Source organism: Pelecanus crispus, chromosome 2 (assembly GCF_030463565.1).
Source record: "Pelecanus crispus isolate bPelCri1 chromosome 2, bPelCri1.pri, whole genome shotgun sequence".
Classification (NCBI taxonomy): domain Eukaryota; kingdom Metazoa; phylum Chordata; class Aves; order Pelecaniformes; family Pelecanidae; genus Pelecanus; species Pelecanus crispus.
This window is the reverse complement of record NC_134644.1, coordinates 74,593,362-74,611,780: the sequence shown is the minus strand read 5'-3', so window position 1 is coordinate 74,611,780 and position 18,419 is coordinate 74,593,362. Positions and strand designations below refer to the sequence as shown.

At 47.4% G+C, this 18,419-nt stretch overlaps 1 protein-coding gene across 1 annotated transcript in view; it reads right to left on the bottom strand.

Moving 5' to 3' along the window:
- JARID2 (jumonji and AT-rich interaction domain containing 2) overlaps positions 1-16,829 on the bottom strand; it is a 227,255-nt gene extending 210,426 nt beyond the window's left edge. Inside the window, exon 1 of the mRNA XM_075705105.1 lies at positions 16,302-16,829. Within this exon, the coding sequence (XP_075561220.1) occupies positions 16,302-16,346 (45 nt within the window). The 5' untranslated portion in view covers positions 16,347-16,829. The remainder of the gene's footprint in view (positions 1-16,301) is intronic.
- Between the last annotated feature and the right edge of the window lie 1,590 nt (positions 16,830-18,419).

The following is an 18,419-nucleotide window of genomic DNA, read 5'->3' as shown; positions in this document are numbered from 1 at the left end:
CCAGCTGGGTCTGCACAGAAGCCTTTTTTGCACAATACAGCAAGACTATCATTGTTAACCTAGGCATTATTGTAAAATATTCTGCATTACATTAAGAACGGAGATAGAGATGCCTTGGAAAATTAGCTCTAATAGGCAATTTATAACATTTAAAAATATGGATACCACATTGATTGCTAATTGACAACAGATTTCATAGTTTCATTTACACACAACCACAGTGAATCAGGTAATTACAGAATATCGCTTAAGTAGGAAACAAGGCAAAATTAAGAAATAATCCACATTAAAGTTATAAAACATATGACAAACTTCTATAAAATGAATGTATAAACAGCTAAAATTTAAAGTAACTATCAAAATTATCAATCTTGAGATCAGAAGGAATTTGAGACGGCCTCTTACAGGAAATGGACGTATGCACGCTTTCATCTAATACCACCGTTAGAGTTTCTTCTGGGACTAAAGCAAGCAGCTTAACACGTTAAATAGTAATGTTTAGTCAGGTATTGATTATATTATTTTTCCACTTTACAAGTACATAAATATGTACTGAAAAAAAAAGAGTCAGGAATGACTTGGGAAAAGTAATTTGAAAGTAATTAATTGCAAAAGAGTTTTCATAGACAGAATACATTGATTCAGAACTGAAACTCTACTCTTCCATTGTGTTTAACATCATATTTAAAAGAGAGGCCAGAGAAATCCAAATAAAGTTGTCTACTTTATGAAACAGACTATTCAGCTCATCTTGCTTAGTTATTAAGAACACTTCTTTAAGACTGAACCACAAAAACATGTATTTTCCCACGAATGCAGAGACACATGCAAAAAAAGCAGCTAAGCTGTGTAAAACACTCAGAAGAATTCAAGGTTCTATCCCACTGACAGGAAAAAATTTTAAGCCTGTCCTCACAACACCGTGTGAGGAAACCATTTCTCAGGGTACCACAACGGAAATATACTTTCTGATTTCAGGTAGTACATAGGCAGATATTGTGTGTGGTTTGTCTTCCCCGCGTTTCTCCTCCTAGAGGATTACTCAGCGAAGTACAGAGACTTGCCGATGACGACTTCACACAGGCTTCCAAATGGTGACTTCCAAAGTAAAGGTACAAAAAGAGCAGTGGAGAGCACTGATGAAGCAGGAGGAGGAAAACAAAGTCACAAGGAGCAATCTGGAAACAAGCAGCTAAATTAGAGGTAGGAGTATGGTTAGCAGAAATAGCAAGACGAAAAGTATCTTCCATTTACCATTTTTGAAACCCATGCATTTCTCCACAATGCCGAACTGATCTAGCCAGAGAAACTGAAGTCTTATTAACAGAAACCAAAATTACACGCAGCAACAACATAAAAAAATCCTTTTATTTGTGGCATTGCCTCTGTTCCCAGGCCTTTTTTATTTTCAGCAGGAAATAAAATAAAAAACTGAGGAGAAGGGAAGGAAGGGGGAGAGAGCAGAAGGTGAAAAACTTACAGGGAAAAACAAAGTTGGGGTGGGGGGGGGGGGAGGTATTAGGGAGAAAATGAACTTCAGACTCTGTGCCACATTTGGCTAAAATTAAGTAAGACCCAATTGGCAGCCTTTGAATATATGACCCTCCAAAGGCAAGCTGTCAGCTCGATAACAGTTGAAGGAAATAAATGGACAACTCTGTACTGTTTTGAAAGTCTTGTGTAATGAAGTTACAGTTGCATCCTGGAAGATGGCCAAAAAGCATAAATCAATGAGCAACCAACCTTGTATCATTTTTATCACAACAGTAGTAGTCATCCAAAGGTAGGTTGTTTATTAAGCCCTAGCAATATTTGCGTTGGTCCTCCACACCAAAAAGCTAAGCTGACAGTAACGAGAAGACTCGCTGTGCCGAGAAATCGTGGGCTGAGGTACTTTTCAGAAGTGACAATAAAGCAGCTCTTCAACCTAGTCCAGGAAGAGCCAGACACATGAATCTTGTGTAGAAAGAACAGTGAGATTACCGACCTCGCCAACACAGAAGAGCTGAGAAAGTTTACTTAGATAGGCACTAGACAAGCCAGGCACTGGAAAATATCATTAGATGAGGCTGTATAGCATTACCCTTTGCTCCAGAGAACTTTCTCATACTGCGGCATGAACCAAGTATGAAATACATGAATGCGAGAACAACAACTGAAGTTTTGTTACGGGTAACCCTGAGAGCTGATGCTTGCACCTTCAAGAACCTAAAGGTTGTGTCATTGTGGAAATATTCTTCGTTTCTCTCTAGGGACTTCCTGCACGAACAAACAACCAAACCAATTTTAAAAAAAAAAAAAAAAAAGCCATGCAAATGACAGCAACCTGGGAGATGCAGATTTAAAACCCTGGTTTTGACAGTTTTATATTCTCTTATCTATGACAGGATTAGGAGCCCTGATAACCCGTCTGCTATAACTGAGATTTCCCTTACTAGATGTTGTCCTAGTTTCCAAGCTGAACAGTAGGTCAGCCAGCCAGTCTTAGAATCGTTCTTACAGTCTTTTGTCTCAAATAATGCCAGCTATTCAATCTTCTTTCTTACATGCTTAAAAATTTATAAGATATTACTTCGTGTTTCAAAGGGCTGCCTCAAGAGATCACCTATTATTTTGTTCTTTTCCTTAACTAGACTAGTTTATGCATGGGCTTAACATTATTCATGTGTGTGGAAATTAAACTATGTATTAACTCCCTCAGATCAGCTGCAGATCCTTGCTTTTATTGAAGAAGGTGATCTAATCACTGAGAAAGTCTAGTGGATTGGGAATTTGGAAACCAGCTGGAACTATCTCAATGGCATTCTTCCACGGAGGAATGAGTTTTCAAAGTTGAAGTGCTACATACTACGTTGCTTCAGCTTTGTAACACATGGGTTCCTGATTAAAATACTGGGTCTTCCCTGGTGGGAAAAAATACCTGGACATTTGGAGAGCACTGAATAAAGGAAAATGTGGTGCAGAAGTAGGAAGCCGTTTAAGGAAAAAGGACAACCTTTCAGCCCAGATGCGATTTACTGCTCCATGGGAACAGAAGAATGGTGGTAAATCATATATACAGAGGATAGTTGCAAGCAAATTTCAGAACACTTCAAAAGCATGCCCAAACAGACATCTTCAAAGTCTTCTTCCAAAGACAACAGTATAGTGTGCTCATGTATATTCTTCCACTGTAAAAGATGAAGAAGCACTTCCCTCCTAACCTGTCATGCCCGTCAGCCAAGCTGTAGCTGATCTTCTGAAGGCACAACCACAACACTAGGACTGAGGGAGCACACGAAAATAAAAGTAGCAATAATATTGCCGAGACGGCTAAGGACAGGGACATTGGTAGGAACTAACTGGGAACTCAGGGCAAGCCATCCTCTGCACAAGCAGAATTCCAACCGTGAATACATATCCTGGCCATTTTTCTCACATTATACTAACCTTGGTTTCACAAACTGTGCCAGAGGGCAGGTTAGCTCTCCAGAGTGAGCACACTCATGCTTCCCTGACAAAGCCCCAGCTGTAGCTGCAGTCATGCTTGTAGCGTGCAGGCAATAAAATGACAACGCTCTGAAGCACCTCTGAAAAGAGCTCGTGTGAAGGAGATGCATTCTGCAGAGCTGATGACCAGGCAGTCCCTCAGTCGGTACCACATACCTACTCATCGTTATGCAAGGTGAACAGGGACACGAAAAGGACAGAAAGAAAAGAAAACAGCAAAGGCATATCCAGAAGAAAATCTTCCAAAAAGCTAAAAAGCCTCTGACCACTTTGCCAGGGAATCCCTGCGGTCAACTCAACACTATTCCAAAGGGGACAGCAGGACACGCACGGACAGGCGTGCGTGCAGGAACACTGCTCCCGGTCCCATTTGGGCCAGGAGGCAGAGCCTAGCAGGAATGGTCTCAGCAGTCATCAGGCATGAGCTGGCCAGGGGTTATAATGCACTAACAGATGGGCTGTCTGTAAGGGGAGAAAACAACAGACTCATCCCTGGCAGGATCTGAGAAAAGTTGGTGGAAAAAAAAAAAAAAAAAAAAGGAAATATAGTTTATCCCTTCACTCTCCTGCATCCAAATTAGTGAACCAGTAATCTCAAAAATGCCCACAGGGAATTAATTTCCCTGCATCCTTGACTGTAAGAGTTAACAGGCATAAAATGACATGACAAAAGGAAGAGGAATCAACAAGAATATAAGAAAAGGTGCTTGTGAGGGGAAAAAAACATGATTATCTACATCATAAACACATTTCCTTCTTCTGCATGATACACCACCAGCTTTCTTTCATAAGAGCCAGCTGAAGTAGTATTATAATGAAATACTAAGTATGATATAAATAAATTATATTACCCAGAAGAATTTAAGAGACCCTACTTTTCTGAACGTATTTATGCTGAAAATTGTATTCCTGCTCTCCAAAGCAACAGGGCCCAGAAATCATTATACCTGGTCTTCCACCCAGCCTGGAAAAAATCTGTCCACCTTTAGTTATTTTGGAAGGTCATACTCAAATGGAGACTGCAAAGATCCTTTCAATAATGGAAGCTGTGCACTGGTTTTTACGACTGGTCAGACGTGTCACGTAACGCTGCTCTCGACTGAAAGAGCATGAATATTAATGTTTTATAAATAAAAGCCTTTAATGTATGTGAATTATGAAATTAGCTTTTCCTGAATGCTCACATCAGCAGGATTCGATTTCCCAAAAGTTCGTAAAAGGACTGTAAAAAGGGATGAGCAGGGCCACATTCGACTTTTCCTCCACAGAATTTGCGCATTAACAGTTTGCTGAGCCTTGCATAATGTAAGTACACAGACAGTATTTTCTATAACCAACACCCAAATTCTGCACGCAGGCTTGAGAGACAAGTAGCAACACCGCAGTGCAATCCCTCCCCTTCCACAGTATTTCCTACGGAGCTGCCCCAAAATGAACTGCAGGAACCTTTCCTCATCTCCCCCTTTGGCCCTCAGGAAAAGAATAAAATACTGCGACAATAGTTCGTTTTGCTTTCTTGCCAAGAGATGCCAGCAGCTTCGTAAGAGCTAATTTCCTCAGACAGAGACAACATGGATAGAAGAGCCCAACTGGAGAAATACACAGACATCAGAGAAAAAGAAAAGCATGGGACTAGAAGACAAGAGGGTGGGGGGTGGGGGGAAGTGAACTGTAAAAAAATGCCGGTACTATGCACACATTCACACTATAACGAAGAGTAAGGAAAGAAAAAGACCAGTTATTACATTTAAACAAAATATTAAGAGAAGACACTGGAAAAGCAAAAAGAAAAAGAAACAGTTCAGAAAAGAAAACAGACAGGACTTCCAACTAGTAAAGCCATTAAAACCATTAAATGGCTATCACCCTCTTAGAAAACTCACATTCCTGCCTGCAAATACTTGCACACACTCTTAAACAGGAACGGCAAAATCTCAAGCCCTGAAAAGCACTTCGGCATGTGCTTAACTCACAAGCTCCAAGTACTTCAATCGACGTCAGTAAGAGTATTCATACATTTGAGACGGGCACGTGCTACAGTGCCTTGCTGGATCGAAATTGAGGGTGCAGTTCCACATCTCTCCTTAATCCGCAGCAAAGCCAAAGAGGTCCTTGTGTCCCACCATTCCCTTAACTGTGCCACTAAAAAGTCTTTGCATGCTTGCGCTGAAACCAGCCCATTTAAAGATAAGGGGGTAGGGGAAGAAAGAAGAGGAGAGCGGCAGGAAAGATCAGCAGAGTCACCAGTGCTGGCTTCACTGGTGAGAAAAAGGCATGTGATGCCACATCCTGATGTTCCTATAATTAAAGGAAACCTTGTTTTTTGTAGCTTCTTCATTTGACACGGTTTGGCCTTCTCACGCTACTTGGGAACCTGGGGCAAAACCACATCAGAACTTCAGTTCACTTGCACATTCAATAGACACGAGCGGTTTTAACAAGAGAAGCTATCTTAACTTATTCTTCAGTAGCACAAGATAAACCAAATAAAGCCATGGGAAATTTCTGGAGGAACTCCCTTCTGTAAGCAGGTCCTTGTTGTAGAAAGTAAAACAGTGCAGTGGCTTCACTTCCACAGTGGAGCTCCCGTATTGGGGGGGCCCCCAATTTTAAAGAGAGTACTACTTCTTCTACCACATTTAGCAGTGGAACCCAGCTTCCCGTAGCACAGCTATCTTATTTTCTTCCCCTTTTTTCTTTTCTTGTTTTCTTTAAAATTGTTCAAATCTTATCTAAGCAAGCATAACACGTAACACCAGTAGTACAGTTTTAACCCTCTTCTAACATATTTTAGCACTTTGGAAATGATTATGCCATTACCATGGCCACAGGCACAAACATCTTCAGCTTCATTTTCATCTACGTGGCCTAACTTCGTTTCAACCTTATTTAATATTCACCATGCTTCCAGCAGTAGGACAGTACAGCAAAATCCATGCCCAAACAATCCTTAGAACAGGCAAGGACAGCTAATTTTGCTAGGAAATAAAACATGTATCTTGACTCCTATTTAGTCATAATTTCACAGCCCATTTAAGCTCACACTATTGCTAACAGAAGCAATGAAACCCCTCCCTGGCCACTTCATTTGTGTCCCTGCAACACCTTCCCCAGACCAAGTATTTTTACAGCTACACCACAAACTGCAATATTAAATGAATCCACATTAAAAATCAAACATGTTTTGTCAGTTCAGTTTTAACCTGGAAAGTCCCCAATATGCGGTGGGAGCTATCACCTAGTACACATGTTGGCCTGCAGAGAGAGGGGGAACAGGCAACCAGAGGAAGGCTAAAGCGCTTCTTTCAGTGCAGTGCAGGCTTAAAGTGATCATAAAAACACAGCATTAGGCAGCTTACTGGTCCACATTCACAATGTTGTTACTGAAGGCAAAACACAAAAGCTACACACAGGTCATTTCCACCACAGATAGGAAGAAGGGGACAGTAGAACGCAACAGAATAGCTTCTCTCTACGGCTACTTCTTGTTTTTGTAGTTTTTATTGGTTCAAGGCATCACAGACAGACTTGAAAAAAGAAAAAGCCAGCTTCAAAATTATTTGCCATTAGGACAACCATTATTTCTTCCAAGTTATAAATAATTCACAAGTTACAGCTACTGTAACATGCTGTAACTCCAGCTTTTAAGTAACACAAAGCCTCTTGTCTTACAAAGTGGTATTACTGTGTCCCCATTATATGTTGAATAACTAGAACAAAAAAATTAACATTGGTAAAAGCTTTTCAAACTTAAAATGAAGGCCTCAGTAGCAGAAAGACTACCTTCTTCTTACAATCTTACTCGGGTGTAGTACAGCTTTTAATAAATTATTAGAGGAAGTACTATTCCAACCCATTAACTTCTGCTTTATATCCAAAACTGAAAAGGACATTCCTCGGTCTCAGAAAGCCAGTCTGCATGATGGCAATAGGCCATGAGAATTTTCATCATTATCACTATGCTTGGGGGGGGGGGGGGGCGGGGAATGACTATCAATCAGAAAACCACATCTCGGGCGTCCATCTATGTCAACCTTCTATGAAAAACACTCACATTAAGACCAGTCGTTTGGAACATCACCCAAAAAGGAACCGCATACAAGACCAACTTAGTTATCAGTCAACTTTACAAACAATAACAGAAAACCTTCTTTTCGCTTGGCTTTGAGTTTTGTAAACTCAAAGTCTGGACCAAGTTTTGTAGGGCTGAAATCAAACCAGAAGCAGTTCTATTTTTTTTTTTTTCAGCTCGAGTTGAGTTAAAAAGTTAATTGATCTGGCATACGTGCAGGGTTGGAAATTTGTATTGCGGGGTTTTTAGCATGCACACTGCAGCTGAGAGATTTGGCTTACAACTTTGATGTATCAAAAAGAAGTCTGTGGGACAAACTGGCTGAAAGTAATATCCACGAAATAAAAAAGGCAAGAAAGAAGGAAACATATCCCTTCTCTAAATCACCCTTAGTCTGCCTAACAGGCACCTTATAAAAAGAAAAAAGCTATAAACATATGGTGGTAGCCTGCAGCAACATGAAACTCTAAATGCAATTTCTAAACTATGTACTTTTGGGGCATAAAGATTCACGGTTTTAGAACAGCATAGAAAATTATATGCTAAATACAGCAACTAATAAAAATAATGATAAGCACCTCAAAGACTGAGACACTTGACAGACTCTTGTCCAAGACTCATGGTTTCTGTACACTTTATTAGCAGCAACCTCAAAAAATATTTGTACATTGCAATTCGTTTGACTCACATGCTTTACATCTTCAGGCTCCTCTTTGTATTTCTTATAAATGTAGGCCATTCCCAAACATAGCTAGAAAATTGTTATTAGCTGTTCAAATGCAGTTGTTAGGGCCCAGGGGAAACTGAATTCCTGTCACTGAGGAGCCTCAAAAGCTCAAAAGTCTTGGCTGGACTCCCCAAAATGCAGCGTGACTAGCAGAATGCCTAGCACAAGACTAAAGTTTACCCAAAGCAGTAGCAGATTTTTTATGCAGAAGAAAATAAAGCACAGTCCTCAAAGAGAAATGAAAGTCCATCCCCTAACATACAAATGTGGGAAAGGGCAGAGAAGACTGTCCTGTTCTTGTGGGCAGTGAAGGAAAAAAACATCAAGTCAAAATGCCAGTACACAACGTTGTCCAGAAACATTGGGGAACATGTATCTCTACCCACTCACACATATCTGTTTTAAAAATAGGCACATAACTGACTTCCATATGCATATAGTTGCAAGAGCCAGTAATTTCTCCAAATTCATTCCCATCATTCTTAATTTAAAAGCATGCATTGCTTCAACGCTAATCTGCAAGCAAAGCTAAAAATGAATTGCTCGTAATATACAGTTATCCTAACTTGGCTCAGACAGTATAGTATCAAAGTGCAAAACTAAGATTAGTAGATTATGTCAGAATGAGCTCCCATGGTTTATTTTTGAACTTTATAAATATCGTTAGCCAGTCATCATAGTGCGTGTGTGCCAAAACATGCTAATCTCCTGCAACCATCACGTCATCCAAAAGATGTCAGACCAGCAAGGCAGGCTCAAAGAACTGAAAGCAGAGTGCAGGGACGCGAATACCACAAGCCCTCCTGGAGCACGGCAGCAGGCCACAGTTTCTCAACTTGATTCTTATTATTTGCATTTCTTCTAGCCTTTAGGAAGTAAAAGCAATATAGTAACAGCCACAGATCCAAAGCTGCCTTTTTGCAGAGCAAATCAAGGGAAGAACCTGGCAGAAAAGACCGCAAAAAACCAAGTAGGATAGACCAAGCAGATTACACATTACAGAAGAGAGACATTTAGAAAGGATCAAGTCATGCCCGTCAAGTGATGCAACGATAAACTCTTCTGAGGGCATCGTCACATTTTTGCTAAACAGATTTTAGCAGTGTCAAAATGTCTGACTGCAACTGCAGCAATCCTACAGGCACTAAACCGAACCTGACCAGAAACTACTCTTGCTCCACAGGCCTGATCTAGGTGCAGAAAGTGTACAGAGACCTTAGTATAGGTTTCTCATTTTCTTTTCAATGCATTTTTTTTTCTAATCACACAATCCCATTTTTATGCCTGATTAAAGGAGGTTTTGTTCCCCCAGATAAAAATACAGGATATGGCTTATGACGTGTCAGTCCGGGATGAGAAATTTCCTGCAGAAAGGCTGAAGCAGTTTCGGATGCCACTCTTCCCTACGTGAACTGGCGGAAGAATGATTTCCACCTGAGCTTTTTTCCCTTTTTTCCGTGCTCAGCCAAGCCGGTCACTGTGAATGGCCTTCTGCAGCAGCATAAATTAAGCCGATAAACTTTGCCCGGGAGCAGATGGGGTACACTCACACCACCCGACTGCTCGCAGACCAGGGAGCCGTGGCCTCTAGCCGAGAGCCTCGAGACACGGCGTTCAGCGTGGCAACGCTCTCAGCACCCATCGTGGCCACGCTTGCACGGCAAGGCAAAGAGCAGCATTTTACAGCTTCAGACCCTTCGTCTGCGTAAGGACGCGACGGACAAAAAGAAAGCACGCGTGGAGGGGAAGAGAGCTAGCATATTTCCAAACAAGCCCTTGCTGCTATAATTAAAGGGTTTATTCCTTTCCCACAGCCCACCACTGGAAATACCAGGCCTCTGCCGGATTACCGAAGGAACAACATCAGAACAGGATGTCATTACACGAGGGAAAGTGTGAAACCCGAGTGAGCGAAACGGCAAATGGTTTTAAACCTTCTACCTACCGATTCATTGAGAAAACGTTTTTGTGACCGACCGAAATAAGCTCACCCCTACAAATGAAAACCAAGAGCTCCCAAATAAAACCTGCCCGTTAAAAACCAAGAAGGATCACATCCAATATTCCCAGTAGTAATGAGCCAGCAAAACAACCCATCAAAGATCTAAGGGAACACCAAACACATTTTGGCAAGCGTATTATTTCCTGTATCTGAATTTCAGCGCCAAGTACTCCTCACATACTAGACCCAAATTTTACAAGCGATTTGCAGCTTTTAAGTTTCCTGGTGGCTTCCTACCACTTAAAAATGCTTTAAATAAAAAATGGTAGTAAATGTAAAAAGTGTATGCGTACCATACCCCATCATTTACTTGGACATTAAACCCCAGGTATGTTTCACCCTTCTCCCTAAAGTTGTAACAACAGGTTAAGAGGCTTTGTATGGAAGGTGAAGAGCTAGATCATAAAAACCGTCAGCTGAAGTTTTGGCCCGTAGCATAGGGACATTTAGGGCCATCACTGTCAGGAACCATTTAAGGGAAGCTCAGGTTTGGCAACACTGAAATTTGCATTATTAGACTTGAAAGTTAATGTCCCGTTAATCTTACACAGAGGCAGTCAAATCCATCAGCACTATTGTTTTCAGACTGTCTGCCCACTAAGGCAAACAATGTATCATTTACACTTGGTTTACATTTATAGTTGGGAACAAAGCCATGCAAAGGACCAGGGAGAAAAACCAGAATGTTTTAAATGCAAATTTGGATTTTGCAGCAATGCATGTATCCCTCTGCAAATTCCACATCTGCTAAATCACACAAAAGCTGGGTGCTTGTAATAAAAAATAATAAACGTGTTTCTGCTTTTCCTTTCCCTACTTTAAAATTACCCTTAAGCCTCCCTTTCACTTGAGAGCTGCAAACTGGAAACTTCAGACATGAAAGCAGCTGGTGTCTCCCCTCCCTCCCCAAGTTCAAGTTGATTAAATTCAGTCACTATACAATATAAATGGCCAAAAAAACCCCAAACCAACCCCAAAAAACACTTCCCTCCTCCTCAAGAACTTCCAGTTATGTTCAAACCAGGACATATCAGTAACGTGTATAAACAAAAGATAAATTTTAAACCTGAAGTCTCTTTAGCTTCAGACTATGAGATTTAAAAATTGACCTACTTTATGTAATACTCCCACAGCTGAGTCATCACAGTATCAACTGGTCTCTATCAGCTGCAGGGTATGATCATCACCCAAATAAAATCAGGTATCCATACTGAAATGCATCTTTTGTTTTATTATTATGCTAAAAATATACTGTTAAACTAACAGCCCAGACCATAACTGGGGAGGGAGAAAATCCTGAAGAAAGTTTGAACCGCGGAAAGTAGTCCCTGTATAGCAGATGCTCTGCCTCGGAGCAAGAGCCCGTAAGCTACAGGACAGAGTATTGGACGAGGCTGCAGAAATACAGATTAGTTCCATCTCTGCCACCGTTACAGTACGCAGCTTCAGGCAAGTAATTTAGACTTCTTTCTGTTTCATCAAACAATAAAATGGAGGGAATGCTACTGCCTTACAGAATCAGCTGACGTTTGTACCACACTTTAGCATATGCGTAACATTATCTGTTATTTTACATCTACAGAAAAGGAAGGGGTAACACATTTTCAATACTGGCTTAGTAGGCCTCATAAGAGAAGGTGAAAGTGCTTAATGAACATTAGAAACTCGTCACAGGGGCCTTGATTCATTATAATTCACTCTGGACAGCGTCTTACACAGACTTCTGACTCACAGTGCATCGGAGTGAGTAGGAGCCTGGTAGTATCTCAGGGCAAAGCATTTGTTGATAGCAAAAAGTAAATATTCCTTTAAAAGAAAAGGATTTTAATTACTAGTTTCTAGTTACGCGCCACCCTGTAACCACTTACAACACGATGCTGTAGTCTCAACAGACCAGAACGTTAAGAGGAACCCAAACTCGGATCTCGAGTGCGGCTAGCATCCTTACACCGTTAGCTGAAGTTATACATAGGAGAAAAAAAAAAAAGTTGAGCATGCTATGCTGCTGGAATCGTTACTGCAAGCCTGAAAAAGACCCTGCACAAGAAAGCTCCAGAAGGTTATCTGAAATAAGATGCAACGTACACTGAATACTACGTCTGCTGCCACCGGTGAATTTACATTATTTCTTGGAGGAAGTGGTCAAACTTAAAGCATGCTGTCAGTTGTGGGACGGGGGGGAGGGAAATGAGGAAACTCCTGCATAAAACAAAGCAGGGCAGGAGGGTCGGGCTGAAGCCCCGGGCTGCCCAGGGCCAGGCCCCTGCACGCAAACATCCCTTACATAGGAGGAGGTGGTGCTGTGTGGTCGCTGTCCCCCCCCAAAACTCCCTGAGCCCGCTTATAGCACACCCAAGTAGAGAGTATCGTTTCAAAGGCTGCAGCAGTCCCCGGAGCCCTCCTGGGATGTCTGCAGCACGCTAATCCTGGACAGGCCTTGCCGGCCCTCCGTCCCAGGGGCTTATCGGGCCGTCCGTAGGTGAAGCGTGTCACCTCATGGCAGACTACAGCACTTTTACCTCTGCAAGGCCAAGGAAACAAATCACACGAGGCGACAGTAGTGACATTACTCCTTAATTATATTTTGCCATCTGCCACGGTGGCAGAACTGTGTGGGTATTTAAAGACAGTAATCCAGGTCTGATAGTCCGAGACCTAAGCCAGCAAGAACAGAAGATTGGCTATTCGGCATCACAAAAATGGGCAGAAAAATGCACCTGTGAAATTACGCTTGAGACTTCAAAGCTTTTCGTTTAAGAACTATTAATTCCAAGCGCATACTGAATGCAGTCTGGCTTCTCGGCTGATGCTTTACAAAGCTGTCAGTTTTCTGAGGCTTGAGCCAAAAGGCAATATTTGATATGTAAAGATGTTTGAGAAGGAGGAGGGTAAAGTGAGAAGAAAGATTTGTATGAGTCAGCCATGGTTCTTTTAAAAATTAAGCGATAGCATTTTTAAAGCACAGAAGAAGAGAGGCATAGATGGATTTCCTCATTCCTGGGTTATCAAGTCGCTAAAGATAACGCTCTCAAAGTTTAAGAGAACTTTTAATTGCGACCACTGACGAAGCAGGGAGCCGAGCCCTGCGCCGGCAGCCTGCAACGCGCAGGCTTTTACTCCATTGTTCTCACCACCTTTTTGTTTTCAGAATTCATTTCGCAAACGCCGAGAAGCAGGAGCAGCCCGAACAGGCTCCGCTCCCGGTATGACAACCCGCAGCGGTATCAGGAGCGGGGCCCAGCGAAGCAGCACTCGGTGCCTGTGCAGGGCTGGGAGGGGGGGGGGGGGGGGCACTCGGCCGGCCCCCCGCTCCCCACGGCGGGCATCACCCCCGGGGCTGCCCTCACCTCGGGGGCGGGAGCGCCAAGGCCCCCACCATTGTTCGCCGCGGCCCGGCAGCGGGGCAGGCCGGTGAGGCGAGGCCTGCCGCAGCCGCTGCCAGCCCTCCCCGCCGCCTCTCCCGGGTCACCCGCGGCGGTGCCCGGGCCGCAGGCCTGCCCCGGGGGCGCGGGCTGTCACCGCTGGGACCCAGTCTGGCGGCGGGGGGTGTGTGTGTGTGTGTGTGTGTTGGACGGCCCCCACCCGGGACGAGCGGCCCCCGCGGAGGCCGGGACGCGGCTGCGGCCCCGCTCCGGGGCCGGGCGGTCACACCTGCAGCAACAAAAGGCCCGGCTGGCACCGGCGGGGAGGAGGAGGCGGCCGCGGCCCGGCGTGCTCCGCCGGGCTGCCGCAGCGCCCGAAGGTCACGGGGGCAGGAGGAAACGCGCCACGCGTGTCGCCACGCCGCGTCCCCACGCCGCCACCCCCCCCCAACGCGGGGAGACGTGACCGGCCCTCCCCGCCACGCGGGGCGGCGGCTGCCACCCTCCCACCCCGAAACCGGCAGGGCCGGGCCGGGCGGCCCCGCACCTGCTCACCTGGCCCGGGGCCGGGCCGCCCCCTCCCCCGCGGCGCCGCCGAGCGCTGCCCCGGGGCCTCCCCCGCCCCCGCCCCGCCTCGGCTCTGACGTCACGCCAGGGGCGGGAGGGCGGGGGGGGGGGACGCGCGAAGCGCGGGGCGGGGGGGGGGCCGGAGCGCCGAGGCGACGAAGATTCCACGGCGCGCAGGCCCTTCCCTTTGTGACGTCACGGGAGCAGGGCGAACCTGGCCGGGCGGCGGCGTGGCCGGCGGCCCGCGGGCTCCCGTCACAGCCCCGGCAACCTGTTGCTGCCGCCGCCAGCACGCCCCGCCGGCACCGCCGCCTGCGCCCCCGCCCCCTGCCACAAATAAAAATGGGGCGGGGGGGGTGGGGGGGGAGGGTGGGGAGAAGAAGAAGGAAGGGGGGTGTTAAAAAAAAAAAAAAAAAAAAGCGCCGCCGCGAAGTTGTTGCAGCCGGGGCGCCCGCCCCCGTCCCGCCCCCCTCCCCCGGGGCGCTCAGCCCCTGCCCCGCGGCGCCGCATTGTTCGCCCCCCCCCCCGGGCCCCGGGGCGGCGGCGGCGGGAGCGGCGGTTTGGGGCGATCTCCCCCCCCCCCCCCCCCCCCAATAATTAGCACGGCGGTTTCCTCCCTCCCCCCGCCCCGCTTTTGTCTGCCTGCCTGGGAAACGTGGACGCCTCGCGTGTTTCGCCAGACTTTCCACCCGCCGCTCCCGTCTCGATGCAATACTTTAAACTCGCCGGCCCCGGGCTCCCCGCTCCTCTGCAATGCGGATGTATTTTAATTCGGAAATTTCGGGGGGAGGGGGGGTTGAGGGGGGAAGGGGGGGGGGCCCAGCTCCAAAAGAGCGCGCAGCACCCCCCCAGACACACACACACACACACCCCCCCCCCGCCCCGGGGCTGCGTTTCAGCGGGGCGGGCAATCGATAGCGGCAGTCAGCTGGAGTCAACTGCAGTTTTTACCAAATCTATAGAATAGCGAGGGAAAGTGTCCCGAAGGTCACCCTCCCTCGCCAAGAAACACCCCCCCCCGCTGAAAAAAATCGGCACAGTCGACAGGCGCGATATACACTACAACTTTTAACGCCTCGCATCAAACACACCCAAAAGCGAGGATTTATATTCCTTTCCCCCCCCCCAAATGAAGAATTTTTTTTTTTTTTAAATGTACAGATAAAAATGATTATTCGCTCTACTGCGTATTTGGCTAATCGCCTCAGTTTTTCCAAACGTAAAGAAAAACTCCCCTATGCCAATCAAAACGTAACTGGAGCACGAACAAAAATCCAACTATCCATCCACATTTGTATGTTTAAAGGATTAGACAATTACAAGGGATTGGTTAAGCGGTTGAATAAAGAGAGGCAGAAATACAGCCCGGGCTGCACTGGATTAGCCCAAATTTTCGAGCCATCATACCGAATTATTCTAAAACTGCACCGAGCCATTTTCCCCATTATTAAAGTCAATCCCAAGGAACGCGTCCCCCGTGACGCGATCCCCGACCGGTTTGGTTTCTATCGCAAGGCAGAGAAGCAAAACCATCACGTAGAGGAGATGGGATGTGGTAGTGCGAGAAACCAGCTCGCCATGACCAGACACTCGGTTTCAACTTAAAGGGCTTTCAACAACCACCGCCGCCGCTTCACCAGACGGGGATATACACACGCAGACCATTGGGGGGGGGTGTTAAAAAAAAAAAAAAAAAAGCCAAAAAAAAAATAAAGCCTCCCTTCGCATGCAAAAGCGCAATGTTAATAAAACCGCTTGAAAATGCTGTTTCGTGACATTATCGCGGCAGCCCCCCGAGCTCCCCGCCTTTCATCTAAAACTAGATTATGATTGTGTCATTTGAGGTCAATACATTTATTCACTGGAGGAATCGCGACGCAAATCTGGTTTTATAACCCAACTGGAGAGAAGGTTTCCCCGTTAAAAGGGGCCTCTGAAACTCCCCCACCACACCACAGAAAAATAAAATTCAGTATTACATTTGTTTCGAAAGCCTTACAGCTGCAGGATTAGCTATAAACTTGACATTCACTGCCATTTCCTAAAACTGGGAGTCAAATGATATATGTTATGACCACTTACGTATTTCTTTTGAATTATATTCCTCTTGGGTCTTTCTTTGCTCATTCTGGTATCCAAATTCTGATTGCAAAAGGGGACAATTGCTTCATGAATTAAAGCCGCGACAATTTTTAAAAAAAAAAAAAAAAACGAAAAAAAATCCTGGGGGGAGGGGGTTGTTTGTAGTGGTATCTTGTAATCCGACTTTCTTTCCTCACAATGTGATTCTCCTAGCAATAAATCCGAGAAATGGGGGACGGAGGGAAAAAAAAAAAAAAAAAAAAAAAAAGACGAATGCGAAGGAAACAAAAAACAAAATTCACTTTAGTGAAACATTATAATGGAAAATATCCCCCTAAACGCAAAAAAACGACGCCCTTGATATCCCCTTTTCTCTTTCTCAAGCCACCTAAAGCGATCTGCAGGTCCTTTAGTGTCAGAGCTGTAGTTACATCTTGGAGAAGGAAAGGGGCCGAAAGGAGAGGATAAATAATCGAAACGTTGGAAGTCACGTTTGTGCCGCTGCAGCAGGGAAAGCGGCAGAGACAACTCCAGCAGCGGCGGCGGCGGCGGCTCCGGCGGCGGCGGCTCCGGCGGCTCCGGCGGCGGCGGCAGCGAGGGCTGCGCGCACCGTGTGTGTCTCCGCTCCTCCAGCTCCCCCCTAACCAATGAGAGCAGCTCTCCGGCAGCAACTTTAAATGGACCTGGCTCTCTCTCTCTCTCTCTCTTTTTTTTTTTTTTTTTTTTAAATATATATGTCTGCGTGTGTGTGTGCGCGCGTGTGTGTATATATATATACACACAGGGGCACACGCGCACGCACACACACACACACATACATACACGGCTTAGGGCCTGGCCTTAACTCCCAACCGGGACGGCAGCCGCAACGCCCGGCCCCCGCTGCGTGCAACGCATGCAACAGGCCTCGCCAAACGCTTCATGCGGGTCAAGCGTCACACGCTTCCCTTCTCTCCCCCCACCTCCTCCTCCCACCTCTTTTTTTTTGGCATCTAAGCGCGGCCACCCGGCAGCCAAGGTCGCCGCTTGCCCCTGCGCCGCAACCCGAGCGGGGAGTTTGGCGACGGTCCCTCACCGCGCAGCACGCCCGGTCGCCCTGCCCTGCCCCCCCTCCCCGCCCCGCAGCAGCCTCTCTCCTCCCGTCTGCCAAGGGCTCTCCTTTCCGCTCCGTCCCTGAGCCCCGCCGCGCCTCTCCCGGCCGGGGCATGCACCGGGGCCCGCCGCGCTGGCAGCACCTGGCCTCGCCGGCGGGGCTCCGCGCAGGGCCCGAGAATTGTCCTTGCTCGCCGGAAAGTTGTAGTTCCCTCGCCACAAAATGGCGACGGCGGGGAACTACAGCTCCCGGCGTGCCGCGCGCGCCCGCCCCTGCCCGCCGCCGGTTGGCTGCTGCGCGAGGAACCCCCTTCGCGACGCTCGTCCTTTCCTTCCCCCTCCCTCCCCCCCCGCCTCTCTTCCCTTGGTTTCCCCCTCCTTGTCGTGCCCCCCCCCCCCCGGGGCGCTGGGTGGTAGGGGCGGGGGGGGGGGGCGGTGCTGTGTGAGGGGCGGTTGGGCCTTGCGGGGTGGCGGTGCGGGGGCGGCCGCCGCCGCCCGGCGGAGGGCACGGCGGGGCAGGGCGGGCGGAGGAGGGCGGGGGAGAGAAGGGGAAGTTTATTGGGGATCGCTGACGGGGAGTGGGGAGGCAGGCAGGCGCCGCGGGAGGCTGCCGGGAGAGCGTGGGGATTAATGTGTCTGGGTTGGGCTGGGAAACGGCGGCACGAAACGTGGCCTCTGTGGGCTGCGCCGCCGTGGAGGCGGCCGGCGGCGGGCTCGGCCGCGGGGCCGCCCGCTCTGCCCGCCCGCTGCGGGCGGTGTCAGCTTAGGACAGGCTGCCGGGTCGTGCTGTGCGAGGCTCGCTCGGTGCGTCCCAGAGGTATCCTGAGGTCGCGCCTCCGCCCTCCGGAACGCCTCTGCCGCCGCGCTGGGCTGCCCCGCGGGGGCACCCGGGCCCCCGGGCGGCGGCGGGGCCGGGCCGGGCCGGTGGTCCGGAGAATAACCTTTCTGTGTGGATGTATGCTTTTAAATCCGCGGCTCTGCTGGAGCTAGGGCACGCCGCGGAGAGTCCAGCGGCTTCCCGGGAGC